At 42.4% G+C, this 20,897-nt stretch overlaps 1 protein-coding gene across 6 annotated transcripts in view; it reads right to left on the reverse strand.

Moving 5' to 3' along the window:
• Positions 1–20,897, reverse strand: part of RALYL (RALY RNA binding protein like) — a 915,472-nt gene that overhangs the window by 70,321 nt on the left and 824,254 nt on the right. For all 6 annotated transcript variants that reach the window (XM_063451290.1, XM_063451291.1, XM_063451289.1 and 3 more), the window contains one exon: positions 9,644–9,807. In XM_063451290.1, coding sequence (XP_063307360.1) covers positions 9,644–9,807 — 164 coding nt within the window. The remainder of the gene's footprint in view (positions 1–9,643; positions 9,808–20,897) is intronic.

A 20,897-nucleotide genomic window follows, 5' to 3' on the forward strand; every position in this document is an offset into this window, starting at 1 on the left:
AAATATTTGTCAGTTTGCAGTTTGGAACACCTCTCAGCTAGGGGGGTTTCTTCAGTCTCCAACCATCCTTTTACTTGCCTCTTATCCACACATTAATCCACCCATCTCAGATTCACATGAACTAACACTAGCCATGCATGAGAAACTATGTGCACACCAGTGGCGGATCCAGAGCCTGATCTCGGGAGGGGCACTTGTAGATTATTTAAAAAAAATAATCCTAGCACAATAACCACTACAGCTCAGTGTAGTAGTTATGGTGCCAGTAGTGCCAGGATCCCACCCCGGAGTAAGTAGTCATACCGTTTAAGAACAGTTTGACAACTTACTTGGGGTCTGCTGGGATATAGGGCATAGGAGAAGTGGTGTGTGTTAGGGGTGAAGTGTGTGTGAAAGGTGCAGTGTGTGTGTGAGCGGTGAAGTGAGTGTGAGTGCGTAAGGGTGGCAGTGTGTGTGTTAGGGGGCAGTGTGTGTATGGGGGCACTGTATGTCTGTGTGGGGCAGTGTGTGTATGGGGGGGCACTGTATGTATGTGTGGGGCAGTGTGTGTATGGGGGGCACTGTGTGTATGGGGGGGGTCGTGTGTGTGTGTTTGGGGCAATGTGTGTATGGGGGGGCAGCAGGGTGTGTAGGGCACTGTGTGTGTATAGGTGTGCAGTGTGTGCGGGGCAGTATGTGTATGGGGCAGTGTTTGTGGGGCAGTGTGTATGGGGACAGTGTTTGTGGGACAGTGTTGTATGGGGACAGTGTTTGTGGGACAGTGTTGTATGGGGACAGTGTTTGTGGGGCAGTGTGTGTATGGAGGCAGTGTTTGTGGGGGCAGTGTGTGTATGGGGCAGTGTGTGTATGGGGTCAGTGTGTGTAGTGTTTGTATGTGGGGCAGTGTTTGTGGGTCAGTGTGTGTATGCGGTCAGTGTGTGTATGGGGCAGTGTTTGTGGGGCAGTGTGTGTGTGGGGCAGTGTGTGTATGGGGACAGTGTGTGTATGGGGACAGTGTGTGTATGGGGACAGTGTGTGTATATGGGGACAGTGTGTGTATGGGGACAGTGTGTGTATATGGGGACAGTGTGTGTATATGGGGACAGTGTGTGTATGGGGGCAGTGTGTGTATGGGGGCAGTGTGTGTATGGGGGCAGTGTGTGTATGGGGGCAGTGTTTGTGTGTATGGGGGCAGTGTTTGTGTGTATGGGGGCAGTGTTTGTGTGTGTGGGGGCAGTGTGTGTATGTATGGGGTCAGTGTGTGTGGGGTCAGTGTGTGTAGTGTGTGTATGGGGTCAGTGTGTGTAGTGTGTGTATGGGGTCAGTGTGTGTATGGGGGCAGTGTATGTTGGGCAGTGTGTATGGGGGCAGTGTGTGTATGGGGTCAGTGTGTGTATGGGGGCAGTGTGTATGGGGGCAGTGTGTGTATGGGGGCAGTGTGTATGGGGTCAGTGTGTGTATGGGGGCAGTGTATGTGGGGCAGTGTGAATGGGGCCAGTGTGTATGGGGAGAGGGGAGGAGGGAAGGGAGGCTTTTTAATAAAAAAATAAATAAATAAAAAAAATGTATTTAATAAAATATATTATGTCCCCCCTCCCTTCTTACCTTTATTGAGGAGGAGGGGGGACATTTCTGGATCCCTGGTGGTCCCAGTGGGGAATCCCTGGTGGTCCAGTGGTTCCAGTGAACTCTAGCCCGCGCTCCAGGGCTAGAGTTCACTCTCGCGAGATTTGGAGCGTTGCCGTGGTAACCGCGGCAACGTCCAAATCTCGCGAGAGGAGGACTCGGAGGAGCTGCTGGTAACAGCTCCCGGGTCCTCTCACCCTCCCCTTCCGGTCGGCTGTCAGTAATGTGCCTGCGGACCGGGGAGGGAGATCACTGATCTCCCTCCCCGGTCCGCAGGCACATTGCAGGGCTGGCGCTTGGGCAATGCCAGCCCTGCACTAGCCGGCAGGGGAGAATCTCGGGGGGGGCAATTGCCCCGTTGCCCCCCCCCTGGATCCGCCAATGGTGCACACTCAAAAAAAGAGCAAAGAATGTGGAGAGTCAGGTTTTTTTTTTTGTCTTTAAATAACCCCCAAGTTTGGGTAGTAGCTTCAACAGATTCCAGTTGGGATATCTAAGATCGTTGTCCAAAAGATTGCGGTTCTAGGAACAGATAAAATACTGCACAGAATCCTCAGACTCCCAGGCTGTAGTGGTTATGATCAAAAGACAAAGAGAATGGCTCTTTGTCTTCTAATTTTTCTATGTCTTTTTAAAGGGTGAGAGGAATCCCCTTTAGGGTTGCTGCCTTCATTCTTATCTCTATTTTTATTGTTATTTAGCGGTGACCCACTTGTGTGAATTTTATTTGTAGTGGTTATGAAGTTACGGATATCTTACTTCATAGTTATAGATCATTAAGAATGTATTAACGGTGCTCAGTTTTATTTTAGATATACATTGTGATGTGTAATTTGTTTTTATATGTTCTACTTTCAATTGATCAGATGAGGTTATTTTTTAGTATATGAGTATAAATGCCACCAGAAGCACTAGATATTGAGATGGTATAGGAGTTTTTTTTTTAATTGTATGTGATGTACAGATATTGTGTTTACAAACATCCTTCAATTATTATTCATTAACCCCTTAAGGACACAGCTTCAGAAGCTTGACTTACGCTTAATGACACAAGCAATTTTTGCATTTTCTTGCTGTTTGCGTTCAACTGCAATTTGCATCTCTCTCATTTATTGCACCGGCACATATTATATACTGTTTTTTAAAGGACAGAAAGGGCTTTAATTTGATATATATATATATATATATATATATATATATATATATATATATATATATATATATATATATAAATGCTTACTTATTATAAAAAAATACAGAAAAATGCAAAAAAAATGAAAAATATTGTTTTTTTTTACAGTTTTTGCAATCATAATGTGTGCATAATTAGTGCACGTTAAGGAAAGTAATTAAAAATAAATTCATTTATTTGTTCTGATTTACAGAATATATAATGTGTCTGGGATTTTAAGTTTTTTTTGGTAGTTACAGGTCACAAAGCACAAGGAGTAAAATAAAATTTTAATGTGGAGTGATTTTAGAATTTGGTATGTTTGTCTTGTAAGCCTAATAGCCATAAAAGAAAACAAAATTGCCACACAAAAGTATATATTTATATAAAGTAGACACCACAGGCTATTTACCTAAGGTTGTTTTGACACTTTCTACGTAGCCATTTTACCGCCAACCTCTGCTAAATATTGGAGTAAAATTGTGTTTTTGGGGGGTTTTCGCACACAAACTTATAACAAAGAACTTCTCATGTGTATTTTGTAAAGTTGGTGTGTGCTATTCCTGTACAAAGTTTTATTATGTGTTCAGTTACTTCTGCTGAGTACAACGGTACCCCCATTGTATGTCTTTGGCACTATTTCGTGAAGTTACAGTGCCATATAGGAGACCTATCCATTTCAGTATTCACAGTAGAATTTTGAGAGACGGATTTAATGAGCCTATGTGTCCATTTGGGGTATTATAACAGTTTGACTGTTCAAAAAAAAAACCACAAAGGCCTACCATTTGTAAAAGTAGACACTCCAGGGTATCTCATAAGGTGCATATTGTGCCTTAACATGCCCCCATTATTTCACCAATATATGCCAAAGTATGTGGTAAAAAATAATTTTGTGCGTTTTTTACATATGGATTGCATTTTTGCTAGGCATTGTGTATATTTCACATGTTCCACTAAGTTCAAACCCCCCAAATTATGCTCAGCTAAGTCTTCTGAGTAAAATGACACCTCCATTGTATGTCTTTGGCACTATTTCGTGAAGCTACAGTGCCATATAGGAGACCTATCCATTTCAGTATTCAAAGTAGAATTTTGAGAGACGGATTTAATGAGCCTATGTGTCCATTTGGGGTATTATAACAGTTTGACTGTTCAAAAAAACCCCACAAAGCCCTACCATTTGTAAAAGTAGACACTCCAGGGTATCTCATAAAGTGCATATTGTGCCTTAACATGCCCCCATTTTTTCACCAATATATGCCAAATTATGTGGTAAAAAATAATTTTGTGCGTTTTTTACATATGGATTGCATTTTTGCTAGGCATTTTGTATATTTCACATTTGCCACTAAGTTCAAACCCCCCAAATTACGCTCAGCTAAGTCTTCTGAGTAAAATGACACCCCCATTGTATGTCTTTGGCACTATTTCGTGGAGTTACAGTGCCATTTAGGTGACCTGTCCTTTTCAGTATTCAAAGTAGAATTTTGAGAGACGGATTTAATGAGCCTATGTGTCCATTTGGGGTATTATAACAGTTTGACTGTTCAAAAAACCCCCACAAAGGCCTACCATTTGTAAAAGTAGACACTCCAGGGTATCTCATAAAGTGCATATTGTGCCTTAACATGCCCCCATTTTTTCACCAATATATGCCAAAGTATGTGGTAAAAAATTATTTTGTGCGTTTTTTACATATGGATTGCATTTTTGCTAGGCATTTTGTATATTTCACATTTGCCACTAAGGTCAAACCCCCCAAATTATGCTCAGCTAAGTCTTCTGAGTAAAATGACACCCCCATTGTATGTCTTTGGCACTATTTCGTGAAGTTACAGTGCCATTTAGGTGACCTGTCCTTTTCAGTATTCAAAGTAGAATTTTGAGAGACGGATTTAATGAGCCTATGTGTCCATTTGGGGTATTGTAACAGTTTGACTGTTCAAAAAAACCCCACAAAGGCCTACCATTTGTAAAAGTAGACACTCCAGGGTATCTCATAAAGTGCATATTGTGCCTTAACATGCCCCCATTTTTTCACCAATATATGCCAAATTATGTGGTAAAAAATAATTTTGTGCGTTTTTTACATATGGATTGCATTTTTGCTAGGCATTTTGTATATTTCACATTTGCCACTAAGTTCAAACCCCCCAAATTATGCTCAGCTAAGTCTTCTGAGTAAAATGACACCCCCATTGTATGTCTTTGGCACTATTTCGTGAAACTATAGTGCCATATAGGAGACCTATCCATTTCAGTATTTACAGTACAATTTTGAGAGATGGATTTAATTGGCCTATGCTTCAATTTGGGGCATTATTGCAGTTGGAAAGTTAAAAAAAAAAAAACACGAAGGCCTACCATTTCCTAAAGTAGACACCCCAGGGTATTTCAAAAGGCATATTTTAAACCTTAGCGTAGGATCATTTTTTTGTTAGTTTGTACCAAGTCTAGTTACAATTAGCATTTTTTCTGCCTTTTTGACACACACTTGGAGATGTTACTGTATTTTTTGTAATCCTTATGTGTGCTATGGCAGTAGAACACCTAATATGTTGCTCAGCTATGTCCTCTTAGTGCAGCAATACCCCCATGTGTACCCTTTTTGGGGATATGTGGATGTTGAAGGGGCACATTGGAGACCAAGCCATGTCAGTTTTTACCGAACTTTGAATTTTGACGCTCGGCCCATGTGCAATTTCCAAGCATCTTAGCAGGTTTTAAGTTCAAACTACCCCACAAAGGCCTACCATTTCTTAAAGTAGACACCCCAGGGCATTTCAAAAGGCATATTTTAAACCTTAGCGTAGGATCATTTTTTTGTTAGTTTGTACCAAGTCTAGTTACAATTAGCATTTTTTCTGCCTTTTTGACACACACTTGGAGATGTTACTGTATATTTTGTAATCCTTATGTGTGCTATGGCAGTAGAACACCTAATATGTTGCTCAGCTATGTCCTCTTAGTGCAGCAATACCCCCATGTGTACCCTTTTTGGGGATATGTGGATGTTGAAGTGGCACATTGGAGACCAAGCCATATCAGTTTTTACCGAACTTTGAATTTTGACGCTCGGCCCATGTGCAATTTCCAAGCATCTTAGCAGGTTTTAAGTTCAAACTACCCCACAAAGGTCTACCATTTCTTAAAGTAGATACCCCAGGGCATTTCAAAAGGCATATTTTAAACCTTAGCGTAGGATCATTTTTTTGTTAGTTTGTACCAAGTCTAGTTACAATTAGCATTTTTTCTGCCTTTTTGACACACACTTGGAGATGTTACTGTATTTTTTGTAATCCTTATGTGTGCTATGGCAGTAGAACACCTAATATGTTGCTCAGCTATGTCCTCTTAGTGCAACAATGTGTCACGGGCAACGCTGTCACGGATTCCAAAACACAGACAGACCACAAAGAGAGAGAACACAGAGAGAGAAACTTGTAATACCGGTCCTTAGAATGGCCGGGCTATACAAGCAGAGAATAGTCAATGTACAAGCCGAAGTCAAAGGGGTAAAGAGAAACGGAACAACGATAGGACAAGCCGAGGTCAAGGATCAGAGAAGACAGGATAAACGGGAGACAAAGCCAAGATTTGGTAACCAGACAGTTGACTAAAATCACACCCCAAAACGGGTCTGCTTATTCGGCCTGGGTGTGGAAAACTTTAAAACAATGGCCAATACATAGGCCGGGCTGAGAGGGGCAATCAGGGCAGTAATAGCTTGTCTACACTCTTACGCCCCTCTTGTAACACACCCTGCACCTTTTCTGGGGGTTTTGTTTTTTAGGGGTTGGTGGAATCTTAAAGCAGAAGTGACCTGCCTCCATTCTTCTGCTAGGCTCCACTGATGGTCCCCCTCTGTGGCACTCAAGTAACCCAGAAATGAGCTGAAACCGAAATGAAAGGAATGTGCATTTCAGCTCAGCATTTGCCTTTTTAAAAACAATAAAGGCATTGTGGACTGCCGTCTGCATTATATATATATGCCCACTTTTTTGTACCATGCCCTGGTTTTGCGCATGATTAGATACGGCTGCATTAGTTGATCGGATAGATCAACTCCCCCCATGTGCCGATTATATTGCTGAATGCAGACTGGCACCCGTTTATGTTCCTCTCTGCCACGAACTGCGACCCTGCGAGTGTTTTCCCCATGGATTGCAGTTAGGATGAAAACCTCCTTTTTATCGCGGTACTTGAGTGCCAGCAGTTTATTCTGGCAGAGAGCTGCTGTTTCCCCCTTTTTAAATTTTTTTTCTGCTACAGCCTTTGGGAAACCTGTGCGACTCTTCCTGATAGTGCCACAGGCCACGGTCTCAAAACAGTACAGCATTTGTAAGAGTGGGATGCTGTTATAAAAGTTATCGATGTATAGGTGATAACCTTTGTTGAGTAATGGCATTATTAAGTCCCAGACAATTTTCCCACTTGTCCCTACTGTATCTGGGCAACCTGGGGGTCAAGGTGGCTATCCCTTCCTTCGTATACACGGAAGGTGTATACATAGCCACTGCCACTTTCACATAATTTATAAAATTTTATCCCATACCGGGATCTTTTGGATGGGATGTATTGTCTAAATCCCAGTCTTCCCTTATATTTCATGAGGGACTCATCAATTGAAATTTGTTTTTTGGGGGTGTAAATAGTGGCAAATTTTTCATTTAAGTGGGAAATTAGAGGGCGTATTTTATAAAGAATGTCATACTGCGGATGACCTTTTGGGGGGCACTTCATATTGTCATTAAAATGCATAAAACGCAGTATGTCCTCATATCTCTCCCTATGCATAGTCTGGGAAAAAATGGGGGTATTAAAAATAGGATTTTTAGTCCAGTACATTCTAATTGTGGGCTTTTTAACTACCCCCATTAACATGGTCAGTGCCCAGAATTGTTTAATTTCTGGCACACTGGTTGGGTACCATCTCTCTGTCCTGGCGATTCGGGAGTCTTGGTTGCGTGCAAGATATTGCTCTGCATACAGATTCGTCTGGGTAACTACCTCCCCCAAAAAATCATCCCCCAAAAACAGCTCCATACAATCCAGCGCATTATAGCCAGACAGGTCAGCCTGTATGCCAGGATTGGCAGTGAACACTGGGATGTCTGGTGAAAAATGATTAGGGGGTACCCAGTCATCTGCGCCATATTGAACATTAGGGGAATCAGCGATTTCCTCTGATGTTACTGCACTATCTGGCACATAGTCCCTGTCCCCTGCGTCACTCCCTGCGTCACTCTCTGAGGCAGTGTCGGTTGCCTCTGAGTCGGCGGCTAACAGGGCATAAGCCTCCTCTGCGCTATACTTTCGCAACATTTTTAATACAATTAACACAGCTAAGAAAACTTTAACTAAATAACTAAACTTTTTTTTTTTAACCCCTAACTAAATTCCCCAAATTACCACTAAATTCTACCCACCAAGTAACTAAATCACAAATTAATAAAATAAAAGAATAAAATTTAACCCCTTAGGGTTACAAAAAAAATAAAATTTAACCCTTAAGTGTAAAAAAAAATAGATCACAGTAAAGTACTGTGACCTGTATATTGATCACTGCTAGCAGTGATCAAGCAGCAGGGAAAGGGTTAATATTTTTTTTTAAAGGAAGGGGAAAGGGATTAGGAACCTTTAAAAGATATTCACTATTCTTCTGAGACACAATGTTGCAACGATCCGTCTCTCTCCACTTCACAAACCCACAAGAGGTGGAGGAAGGCGGATCAGATATCCCAGCAGTATTGTGACCGCTGTGACTGGCTGTCACAGCGATCACATGTGCTGGGACATCGCGATTTGCTGTTGCTGGTCTGCCCCTGACTCAGAGGGACCCAGCAACAGCGTTAACCCCGCGATCGCCGGCACTGCACGATCGCGGCGTTAATTTTACCGCGTGACGGACGAGGTCCGTCACCCGTCGTTAAGGGCATCCCCAGGATGACGGACCTCGTCCGTCACCCGTCCTGAAGGGGTTAATTTTGTAATTCTGGTTTATGTTTCCTTTCATATTATTATTATTATTGATAGTATGCTTATATTATCTCATCTACAGTGCAAAGATAACTGATTCTCTTTATAGGTATATAGCTTTTATGTAGTGATCCTGTTTTATTTAAAGGGACAATATAGTCAACTGAACAACTTTAGCTTAATGAAGCAGTTTTGGTGTATAGAACATGCCCCTGCAGCCTCACTGCTCAATCCTCTGCCATTTAGGAGTTAAATCCCTTTGTTTATGAACCCTAGTCACACCTCCCTGCATGTGACTTGCACAACCTTCCATAAACACTTCCTGTAAAGAGAGCCCTATTTAGGCTTTCTTTATTGCAAGTTCTGTTTAATTAAGATTTTCTTATCCCCTGCTATGTTAATAGTTTGCTAGACCCTGCAAGAGCCTCCTGTATGTGGTTAAAGTTCAATTTAGAGATTGAGATACAATTATTTAAGGTAAATTACATCTTTTAAGTGAAACCAGTTTTTTATTTTCATGCAGGCTCTGTCAATCATAGCCAGGGGAGGTGTGGCTAGGGCTGCATAAACAGAAACAAAGTGATTTAACTCCTAAATGACAGTGAATTGAGCAGTGAAATTGCAGGGGAATGATCTATACACTAAAACTGCTCTATTTAGCTAAAGTAATTTAGGTGACTATAGTGTTCCTTTAAGATATATTTGATAGTAAAGACAGGGCATTTACAATTTTCTTAATTACTTTGTCACTATCCAATTTACAAACTTCTGATACAATGTATTTTTTATAGAAATTATTATTCTTAGTAAACAAAAAGGCCTACATTTTAAATTCAGAATGTGAAACATACTGATACAGATAGTAAAATAAGGACAGAGTCTTACATTTTGACCCTGATGTACCACCTCCGGAGGCAGACCTTGATCCTCCTTTCAGAGAAAAGACTCCTTTCCCTCGACGAGTTGTTGGCACAGCAATACGAGGACGCTTCAGTGGGATAACTGCACGTGGTGGAGGGGGAACACGTCCATGGCCATAATCAAACAACCTAAAGATCAAGAGTAAGAAAATATTATGTATTAATTATGTATTAATGCATTTAAAAGAGAATTTATTTTTAAAATGCAGAAATGAACAATTTAAACATTTAAACTGATGTTTGTTATACATATTAAACCTTTTAGAAATTTACTACTATCTCTTTTACTGGGGTCTTTTTTTTTATTTGATTTTTTTTTTTGTTAAATGCATCAGATTTATTTAAGTCCAATTCATATTTGATGTAATTTAAAGGACCACTAAGGTTACCTATGCCACTTACATATAGTTACATAGTTACATAGCTGAAAATAGACTTGCGTCCATCAAGTTCAGCCTACCTCACACATGCTTTTGCTGTTGATCCAAAAGAAGGCAAAAAACCCAGTCTGAAGCGCTTCCAATTTTGCAACAAACTAGGAAGAAATTCCTTCTTGACCCAGAAATAGCAGTCAGATGTCTCCTTGGATCAAGCAGCTATTACCCCACTAATTAGAAATTATATCCCTGTATGTTATGTTTTTGCAGTTTAAACATCTGTATAGACTCTGACAAAACCACCTCTTCAGGCAATGAATTCCATATCCTTATTGCTCTTACTGTAAAAAAAACCTTTTCTTTGCCTTAGATGAAGCCTCCTTTCTTCAAGCCTAAATGTGTGACCTCATGTCCTATGTATAGCCCTGTTTATGAATAGATTTACAGATAATGGTTTGTTCTGGCCCTGAATATATTTGTATAATGTTATCATATCCCCTCTAAGGCGCCGTTTTTCCAAACTGAAGAGATTTACATTTTGTAACCTTTCTTCATAACTAAAATGCTCCATTCCTTTTATCAATTTTGTAGCTCGTCTCTGCACTTTTTATAGTGCCATGATATCTTTCTTTAGAACAGGTGCCCAAAATTGTACAGCATATTCAAGGTGTGGTCTTACCAGCAATTTCTAAAGAGGCAAAATTATATTTTCATCTCGAGAATTTATGCCCCTATTTATACATGACAAAACCTTACCGGCCTTAGCAACGGCAGATTGACATTGCATATTGCTACCTAATTTGTTGTCTATAACAATTCCCAAATCCTTCTCGTGTGTGGTTATCCCTAGTTCACTACCATTTAGGGTGTAAATTGCTTGTGCATTCTTAACCCCGAAGTGCATAACTTTGCATTGTTCTACATTAAATTTCATCTGCCATTTTAGTGCCCAGTCCCCCAATCTATCCAAATCCCTCTGCACAAGTTATCTGCAAGTTTGTTGCAGCAATCATATGCATATCTCTTGCCATAGGATCCTCATTAATATATACTGAAGAAAAATAGTTATTTAACATTTCTGCCTTCATTTCCTGGTCTTCATTGACTAACAGAGCCATATCTGTTTTCAGTGTTTTCAGAATTAATGTACTTGAAAACATTTTTTGGGTTGGTTTTGCATTCTTTGGCTATCAATTTCTAATTTTCTAGTTTAGCCACTTTAATTGCCTTTTTGCAAGTATTATTGGCTTCCTTATATCTTATATAGGATGCATCTGATTGGTCCGATTTAAATGCTTATTTTACTTCTCTACTAAGCCACATTGGTTTTAATTTGTTTATTTTATATTTATTATTAAGTGGCCTAGTTGTGGTTACACTCTCTTTTTAACCCTGCAAGGCATTGGACCCTTGTAACCCTGTAAGGCATTGGATTTTTTTTTAGAATAGAGGTGCCTCCATGGCATGGACTAAGTAAAACTCAGTCACGTCACGCAGAAGCTCTTATAGGAAATTATTTATTTAATACTTTCCTATGGGGAAGCTTTGATGCATATGCAGAACTTGCCGTGACTGTGCATAGGGTCCACAGTGCTCCTCCATGAACTTGTTAGGTAAGCAGTGCTAAGGGAGTCTAAGCAGTTCTAAGGGAGGTAAGCAGTGCTAAAGGAGTCTAGGAGCTGGAAAAAAGTAGGTAAAAAGTAAGTAAAACTATCTTGGGGGTTCTTAAATCTAACAAGGAACAGGGACACTAAAGCGTTAAGAATAAACATTTGTATTCTTTAAGTGTGCAATTTAATTATTTTTGTGCAAAGGAACATGTCAAAGAAATGTGAAGCCAGCATTTTAACACTCATTGTTTCCCATTAAATATTTGGGCTTCTTCCACACAAATGAAATTCCATACCCAATAATGGTTTTCAGACCACAGACACAAAAATAAAAGTAAGCAAACAAGTTAAAACACATTGTGAATGCTTCTGATGTGATCCTTATAATAGTCTGCTCAGATTGAACTCAGAACAATACATTGAATATCCAGATATTGCATATACGCTATTGTTATGCGAAATGTCTGTTATTGTTTACATAAAGATTATGATGTTGTATGTACAGACAAAAACATCAACATAACATATATTTAATGTGTATGTGTTAAACATGCTTCTTTTAATACTTTTAACATTAGTGTGCCTCAGAAAGGCTGAATCCACCCCCACAATATGCAGCATTTATGGCTGATTGACATATGACAGCTTTAAAGAGTTGGGCCGATGCCATATGCTCTTCAATTTTCTAACCGAGTTGGTAGAATAAAGAACAAAATGCCTTCATGGGAAATTATATTTCTTTTCTTTTCTTAAGTTTCTGAGACATATGGCAGCAACGTTTAAACAGATTAATGTACCATTGGGGAGAGCAGTCAATCTAATTTTTTTTATTCTCTTCAGTTACCAATTTTAACAGTTAAGACAGTTAGAGATTTTTTCTCTTTAGATTAAACTATGTGCATGCATATTTCTACTGGAATAATAAAAAAATATACCACTTGAGAAAACACATGGGTTTGTTTGCTACACAGTAAATTGTGAAGACTCTCATTAAAATTGTTAAACTTCAGTCCAACTGATCAAGCTTGTAAAATACACAAAATGAAGAATATATTATGTGTAATATTGAGAATACTATAAAATTATGTGTTGCACATTTATATGAATGTTTTTGAGCAACCATATTTGTTCAGTAGTGCAGATGCAAAGTCATAAAGACTAATCTCGTGAAAGCTTGCTGTTACAATAAGTATTTGTATATACATGTGTTTATTTGTGAGTGTGTACATATGTATGATTTTGTGTGTGTGTGTGTGTGTGTATACTTGTATGTGCTGTATATACAGGGAAGGGTTGGCACATTTTGGCTTGGGGGCAAGTACCAATGAAATGTCTTTTATTGAGTACAGAACACACTGATTTATGTGTAAAAGATTCTATGCATATATAGCGTGCATAATATGTATTTGACAAGTGGTAGCTGCTGGACTTGGATGCAATGTCGAAGCATTAACAGAAGTAGGTGTAGGGCTAAGATACAGACGCAGCTTCCTGTGATTCCTTTGCCATACATGACAGTCTTGGTGTGCTTTAAATGGGATAGGCAAGGTCTCATCTAAAACTGCAATACCTTAGAAGTAGTGATGTCGCGAACATGAAATTTGCAGTTCGCGAACTTCCGCAAATGTTCGCGAACGGGCGAACCCGGCGAACCGCCATAGACTTCAATAGGCAGGCGAATTTTAAAACCCACAGGGACTCTTTCTGGCCACAATAGTGATGGGCCCCCACCCACCTGAGCGGTGGGTGGGGTCCCTAAACAAGAATAAGGGGGGGACCTAATGTCCTCCCCCCTGGCCCCCACCCCTGAGCGGTGGGTGGGGCCCTAAACACAAATTGGGGGGACCTAATGTCCTCCTCCCTGGCCCCACCCCTGAGCGGCAGGTGGGGGCCCTAAATACCAATAGGGGGGACCTAATGTCCTCCCCCTCGACCCCCACCTGAGCGGTGGGTGGGGGCCCTAAATATCAATAGGGGGGACCTATTGTCCTCCCACCTGGCCCCCACCCCTGAGCGGCAGGTGGGGGCCCTAAATACCAATAGGAGGGGGACCTATTGTCCTCCCCCCTGGCCCCCACCCATGAGCGGCAGGTGGGGGCCCTAAATACCAACAGGGGGGGCCCTTTTGTCCTCCCCCCCGGCCCCCACCCCTGAGCGGCGGGTGGGGGCCCTAAATACCAATAGGGGGGGACCTATTGTCCTCCCCCCCGGCCCCCACCCCTGAGCGGCAGGTGGGGGCCCTAAAAAAAATGTCCCCCCCAGGTGACTAGGGGTCCCCAAACCCCTAGTCATCCCCTCCCCCCCCAAAAAATGGTCCCCCTACCTACCACCCCACCCTAAAAATAATGAGGGGGGAGTCAATAAAGCTAAAAACCTGTAAATAAATAAAAATAAACTTACCATTAGATGTCTTCTTTTTTCTAAAATCTTCTTTCTTCAGCCCCCAAAAAGGGCTAATAAAAAGCCAATATAATCGTTGCACTTAAAAAAAAAAAAAAAAAACGAGCGCAAAAAAAATTAATCCTTCTTCACCCTTCGAGGGCACGCCGCGTACTGAGCTCCGTAGGGCCTTGCCACGCCCTGCAATTAGGCTTAGAACACTCTGATTGGTTGGTTTAAGCCAATCAGAGTGCTCTGTGTCATTTTACACAGCGTGGGAAAATTCCAAAGAACTTTCCCACGCTGTGTAAAATGACACAGAGCACTCTGATTGGGTGGATTTCAAGCCACCCAATCAGAGTGCTCTGTGTAATTTTACACAGCGTGGGAAAGTTCTGTGGAATTTTCCCACGCTGTGTAATTTGACTCATAACTCTCTGATTGGTTACTTAATCCACCAATCAGAGTGTTATGAGTCAAATTACACAGCGTGGTAAAATTTCACAGAACTTTCCCACGCTGTGTAAAATGACACAGAGCACTCTGATTGGCTTAAACCAATCAATCAGAGTGTTCTAAGCCTAATTTCAGGGCGTGGCAAGGCTTTATAAGCCTTGACCTGCCCTGCAGAGCTCAGTACGCGGCGTGCCCTCGAAGGGTGAAGAAGGATTAATTTTTTTTGCGCTCTTTTTTTTTTTTTTTTTTAAGTGCGACGGTTATATTGGCTTTTTATTTGGCCTTTTTGGGGGCTGAAGAAAGAAGATTTTAGAAAAAAGAAGACATCTAATGGTAAGTTTATTTTGATTTATTTACAGGTTTTTAGCTTTATTGACTACCCCCTCATTATTTTTAGATTGAGGGGGGTAGGTAGGGGGACCATTTTTTTTTGGGGGGGGGAGGGGTGACTAGGGGTTTTGGGACCCCTAGTCACCTGGGGGGACATTTTTTTAGGGCCCCCACCCGCCGCTCAGGGGTGGGGGCCCGGGGGAGGACAATAGGTCCCCCCATTGGTATTTATGGCCCCCACTCACGCCGCTCAGGGGTGGGGGCCGGGGGGAGGACAATAGGTCCCCCCCTATTGGTATTTAGGGCCCCCAACCGCCGCTCAGGGGTGGGGGCCAGGGCAGAGGACAATAGGTCCCCCCCTATTGGTATTTAGGGCCCCCACCCACCACTCAGGGGTGGGGGCCAGGGGGAGGACAATAAGTCCTCCCCCTTTTTTTACTTTTGGGGCCCCCACCCGCTTAGGGAGGGGGGACCCTTTATTATTTATTTTTTTTAACAGTGAGCAGCCACAGGGTGCTCACTGTTTAATAGACATGCCCCTACTCGCGGTATTGCGAGTAGGGGCACAATTTACTAATACTAAGTAATTTTTACTTAGTATTAGTAAATTTGGCTGAAAGACCACAAAAAAAATAGGAGGCGGACCGAACATCGCATTTGTTCGCCATCCGTGGCGAACGCGAACACGCTATGTTCGCCAGGAACTATTAGCCAGCGAACCGTTCGGGACATCACTACTTAGAAGCACTTCCAGGAGTACCGTATGTGCTCACCGTGGTCTGGAAGTCTGGTGAACCCCAGATACTACAGTGCACTGAGAAAGATTCCAGTGGTTCAGTACAGATGGGAACAACACTGAGAGGTCACCAGCCCATGCACAAATCCAGACAGTGCTGCCATGCCAACGGAAATTTTTATTTAAACAGAAAGGTGTGAGGAAGGCCTCACGATCGTCCAAATTTCAGTGTGACAATCCTGATTTTTGGATCCTGCCCCGGCTTAGACCTCAGTTTAATATTGTTGTATAAGAGTACCAAATTATTTAATATTTTTGGATAAACTTTTAAAATTATTTAATATCATAGTAAATACTTTCATTATTCTCAAATAAAAAAGGCAGCCAGTTGGTGCCGAAACGTTGGGGGGTTTGGTGACTCGTGTTTCTTTCTGAGGCTTGTAAGGATTTTTGTGGTAATTTATTACTATTATTTTATTGTATCTGCCTTTACTTCTGTTACTTTGTTTATATTATTTTTTTCTTATATGTTTACATTCTGGTACTTTTTTTGTACATAATAAAATTTTAATAATTTTTTGAGATTATTATGGTGTGCATTCTATATTCTATATACATTTAAATACTTTAATTATGTAATATTTTGGTATTTGTTGAGATATGAATATCTTTTTTTCTATATAATATATTTTTTGATATTTTAACAAGTTGAAAAATCATTTTAAAATATTATCCAAAAATATTTAATAACTTGTTATTTTTATTCAACAATAGAGATGTCCCGAATAGTTCGCTGGCGAATAGTTCCTGGCGAACATAGCATGTTCGCGTTCGCCACGGCGGGCGAACATATGCGATGTTCGGTCCGCCCCCTATTCATCATCATTGAGTAAACTTTGACCCTGTACCTCACAGTCAGCAGACACGTTCCAGCCAATCAGCAGCAGACCCTCCCTCCCAGACCCTCCCACCTCCTGGACAGCATCCATTTTAGATTCATTCGGAAGCTGCATTCTTTTTTTTTTTAATTCTTTATTTTTGAAGTGCAGTGAACATACACGTAGTGACAATGACATATGGTGCAATGCAAAACGTTGGAATACAGACTTAGAGTTATGAAACAAAATGTCAAGAGGAACTGCACATTTTTAAAATATAAAACAATCATGCTAGGTAAACTTGTCTTGATATAAGTGAAAAGCATGGCATAGGGAAATCGTCAGACATGTTGAGAGTGTTCGTAAGTTTGAATACACATGCTTGAACTGAAGAGGGGTAAGGGGATTAACACCACCAGTTATAGATCAACATGTGTGAATCAGAGTATCAAAACTAGAAATAAGTAGACTAAATAAGTAGACTCGACTTAGTGAGTGCTGTTAAATGCTAGACAACTGACTACACCTCATAACAAGGGCATTTGAGATTCTCAGCAGCAGAGATGTTTTAGCGAATTCCTCTGACATGCTTCAGAGAGTGGTCGTCTCTACTCGCATCCATGTGCCGCTTAGTAGTGCTTCCACCGCCTGCAGGGTGCACCAGAGGATCGCTCAGACCACAAGGGTCAGCAGGTCGGCGCATCAGCACCCTTGCTCCCCGAGCCCAGTCCACTGTGGAAGAAGATGCCTGGTCGCCCTTCAGCCCTCCAGCTTCAGTATAAGTAACCTGTGAGGTTCTGGGATCGGTCCTGTTCAGTTGTGGGCGGCTGGTTGGCGTGCCATCCCCCCTGGCTCTCTGTTCCGAAGGAGAGCACAATGCTGGGGCAACTCTGGAGATCTCTTCCATCCTAGGTGAGGTGAGTAGCAAAGCCCTCTGCGAGTAGCAAAGCCCTCTGCCGTGATTCAATCCGATTCCAGAAGGCTGCACAGAGAGCATCAAAGGCTGCATGGAACTTAGCTTCCCAGTGTGGGCTTGATTGCTCTGTCGGAGTGGAGGCCATCTTAGCTGTGACACGATGGCTCATTTTGTCAGGGTGAGTAGTGGCCATTTAGCCTTGTGGGTTACTTTAGCCTTTCCCTGGTGGGGACCGGGATAACCCCCACCAGTCCAGAGGGGGGGGGGGGGAAACGGGGCTGTAGATATGAGGTGCAGACACGATGAGAGCTCCAGGCCGGGACATCGGCCGCTTCTCCCTGACACAGAACCCCCAGAGCAGATAGGCCGCAGGACAGTGCGTAGTCATAGGCTGCTACAAACTTGATAGGGTAAGCTCCCTGGTGTTCAGGAACAGGTAAGTATTCAGTGAGCAACCTCCAAAGGTATTATTCCCTCTGTGGGTCTCACTTTGCAGGCTGTATGCAGGGAGCTCACTTCATGCACATCTGTCCGCCATGCTGGCCAGGCCCCGCCCCCCGGAAGCTGCATTTTTAGTGAGAGGAGGGACAGTGTAGCTGCTGCTGATTTAATAGGGAAATCGATAGCTAGGCTAGTGTATTCAGTGTCCACTACAGTCCTGAAGGACTCATCTGATCTCTGCTGTAAGGACAGCACCCCAAAAAGCCCTTTTTAGGGCTAGAACATCAGTATGCTTTTTTTTTTCCTGTGTAATCTAATTGCAGTTGCCTGCCTGCCAGCGTGCGTGTCAGGCTCACAGCGTATACTGTGCCCACTTGCCAAGTGCCACCACTCATATCTGGTGTCACAATAGCTTGCATTTAAAAAACAAAAACTCTTTTGACTGTAATATAATAGCAGTCAGTTTCCTTCACACGTGTGCGTTTCAGGGCCTGTCAGGGCACAGTGTCACACCAGTGCAACTCATATCTGGTGTAACAGTAGTGTACATTTAAAAAAAAAAAAAAACACTTTTTTGACTGTGAAATAATAGCAGTCAGTTTCCTTCACGCGTGTGCGTTTCAGGGCCTGCCAGGGCACAGTGTCACACCAGTGCAACTCATATCTGGTGTCACAACAGCTTGCATTTAAAAAAACAAAAACTTTTTGACTGTAATATAATAGCAGTCAGTTTCCTTCACACGTGTGCGTTTCAGGGCCTGCCAGGGAACAGTGTCACACCAGTGCAACTCATATCTGGTGTCACAACAGCTTGCATTTAAAAAAAACAAAAAAAATTTTGACTGTAATATAATAGCAGTCAGTTTCCTTCACACGTGTGCATTTCAGGGCCTGCCAGGGCACAGTGTCACACCAGTGCAACTCATATCTGGTGTCACAACAGCTTGCATTTAAAAAAACAAAATCTTTTTCGACTGTAATATAATAGCAGTCAGTTTCCTTCACACGTGTGCGTTTCAGGGCCTGCCAGTGTACAGTGTCACACCAGTGCAACTCATATCTGGTGTCACAACAGCTTGCATTTAAAAAAAACAAAAACTTTTTTGACTGTGAAATAATAGCAGTCAGTTTCCTTCACGCGTGTGCGTTTCAGGGCCTGCCAGGGCACAGTGTCACACCAGTGCAACTCATATCTGGTGTAACAGTAGTGTACATTTAAAAAAAAATAACTTTTTTGACTGTGAAATAATAGCAGACAGTTTCCTTCACACGTGTGCATTTCAGGGCCTGCCAGGGCACAGTGTCACACCAGTGCAACTCATATCTGGTGTAACAGTAGTGTACATTTAAAAAAAAAAAAAAAAAATAGAAATTTGACTGTGAAATAATAGCAGTCAGTTTCCTTCACACGTGTGCATTTCAGGGCCTGCCAGGGCACAGTGTCACACCAGTGCAACTCGTATCTGGTGTCACAACAGCTTGCATTTAAAAAAACAAAAACTTTTTTGACTGTAATATAATAGCAGTCAGTTTCCTTCACATGTGTGCGTTTCAGGGCCTGCCACGGCACAGTGTCACACCAGTGCAACTCATATCTGGTGTAACAGTAGTGTACATTAAAAAAAAAAAATAGAAATTTGACTGTGAAATAATAGCAGTCAGTTTCCTTCACACGTGTGCGTTTCAGGGCCTGCCAGGGCACAGTGTCACACTAGTGCAACTCATATCTGGTGTAACAGTAGTGTACATTTAAAAAAAAACTAGAAATTTGACTGTGAAATAATAGCAGTCAGTTTCCTTCACACGTGTGCGTTTCAGGGCCTGCCAGAGCACAGTGTCACACCAGTGCAACTCATATCTGGTGTAACAGTAGTGTACATTTAAATAAAAAAATAAAATTTTGACTGTAATAGATTGAATAGCAGTTAGTTGTCTGCAAGCGTGTGTGTCAGGCCTACAGCGTCTACTCTGCCAACTTCTGCCAGTGCACAGTGCCACTCATATCTGTTGTCACAGTAGCTTGCACGCATAGTGCCACTAATCGAAAAAAAAATGACAGGCAAAGGCAGGCCACCCCGCAGGGGCCGTCGTGGTGCTGTGATTCCCTTTGGTCCTAGAATAATGCCCAGTGTTCAGAGGCCACGTTCCCTGAGCTCGAAACGTTCTGAGGACATAGTTGACTGGCTAACACAGGACACACAATCTTCTACAGCTTCCACTCGGAACCTTGACGCACCATCCTCCTCCAGCTTAGCTTCGGGCACCTCTCAAGTTACCACTCGCCCGCCTGCCGCCACCACCAACACTAGCACCACAGCCGCTTCACTTGATCTGTCAGAGGAGTTATTTACATGAGTGATGAGTGATGCGCAACCATTATTGCGAGAGGATGTAGATAACAGGGATATGTCTCAGTCAGGCAGCATTACACACATGGACGTACGGTGTGATGATGATGATGTTGTACCCACTGCTGCTTCCTTTGCTGAGTTGTCAGATACAAGTGAAGCGGTTGATGATGATGATGCGTCCGTGGATGTCACGTGGGTATTGCTAGAAGAGAAGAAGAACAGGGGAAAAGTTCAGATGGGGAGACAGAGAGGAGGAGGAGATGAGTTGGAATCAGGGGGAGGTCGTCGCAAGGAGCTAGTGGCACTGTCAGACAGCATGCATCGGCACCCGGGGTCAGCCAGACAGCACGCCAATCAACGCATACTGTTGCCACCACCAGAATGCCGTCATTGCAGAGCTCAGCAGTGTGGCATTTTTTTTGTGTGTCTGCCTCTGACAACAGCGATGCCATTTGCAACCTGTGCAAAAAGAAGAGTCGTGGGAAGTCCAACACCCACCTAGGTACAACTGCTTTGCGAAGGCACATGATCGCACATCACAAGCACCTAGGAGATCAACACATGAGTACAAGCAGCACACAAACTCAAAGCTGCCATCCTCCTCCTGGTCCAGCATCTTCAGCCACGTCAACCACTGCTGTCCTCCTTGCCCCCTCTCAACCATCCGCCACTCTGTCTCTCGCCTTGAGCAGTTCCTGCTCATCTGCCCACAGTCAGGTGTCTGTCAAGGACATGTTTGAGCGTA

The sequence above is a fragment of the Pelobates fuscus genome, chromosome 4, assembly GCF_036172605.1.
Source record: "Pelobates fuscus isolate aPelFus1 chromosome 4, aPelFus1.pri, whole genome shotgun sequence".
Taxonomy (NCBI): Eukaryota; Metazoa; Chordata; class Amphibia; order Anura; family Pelobatidae; genus Pelobates; species Pelobates fuscus.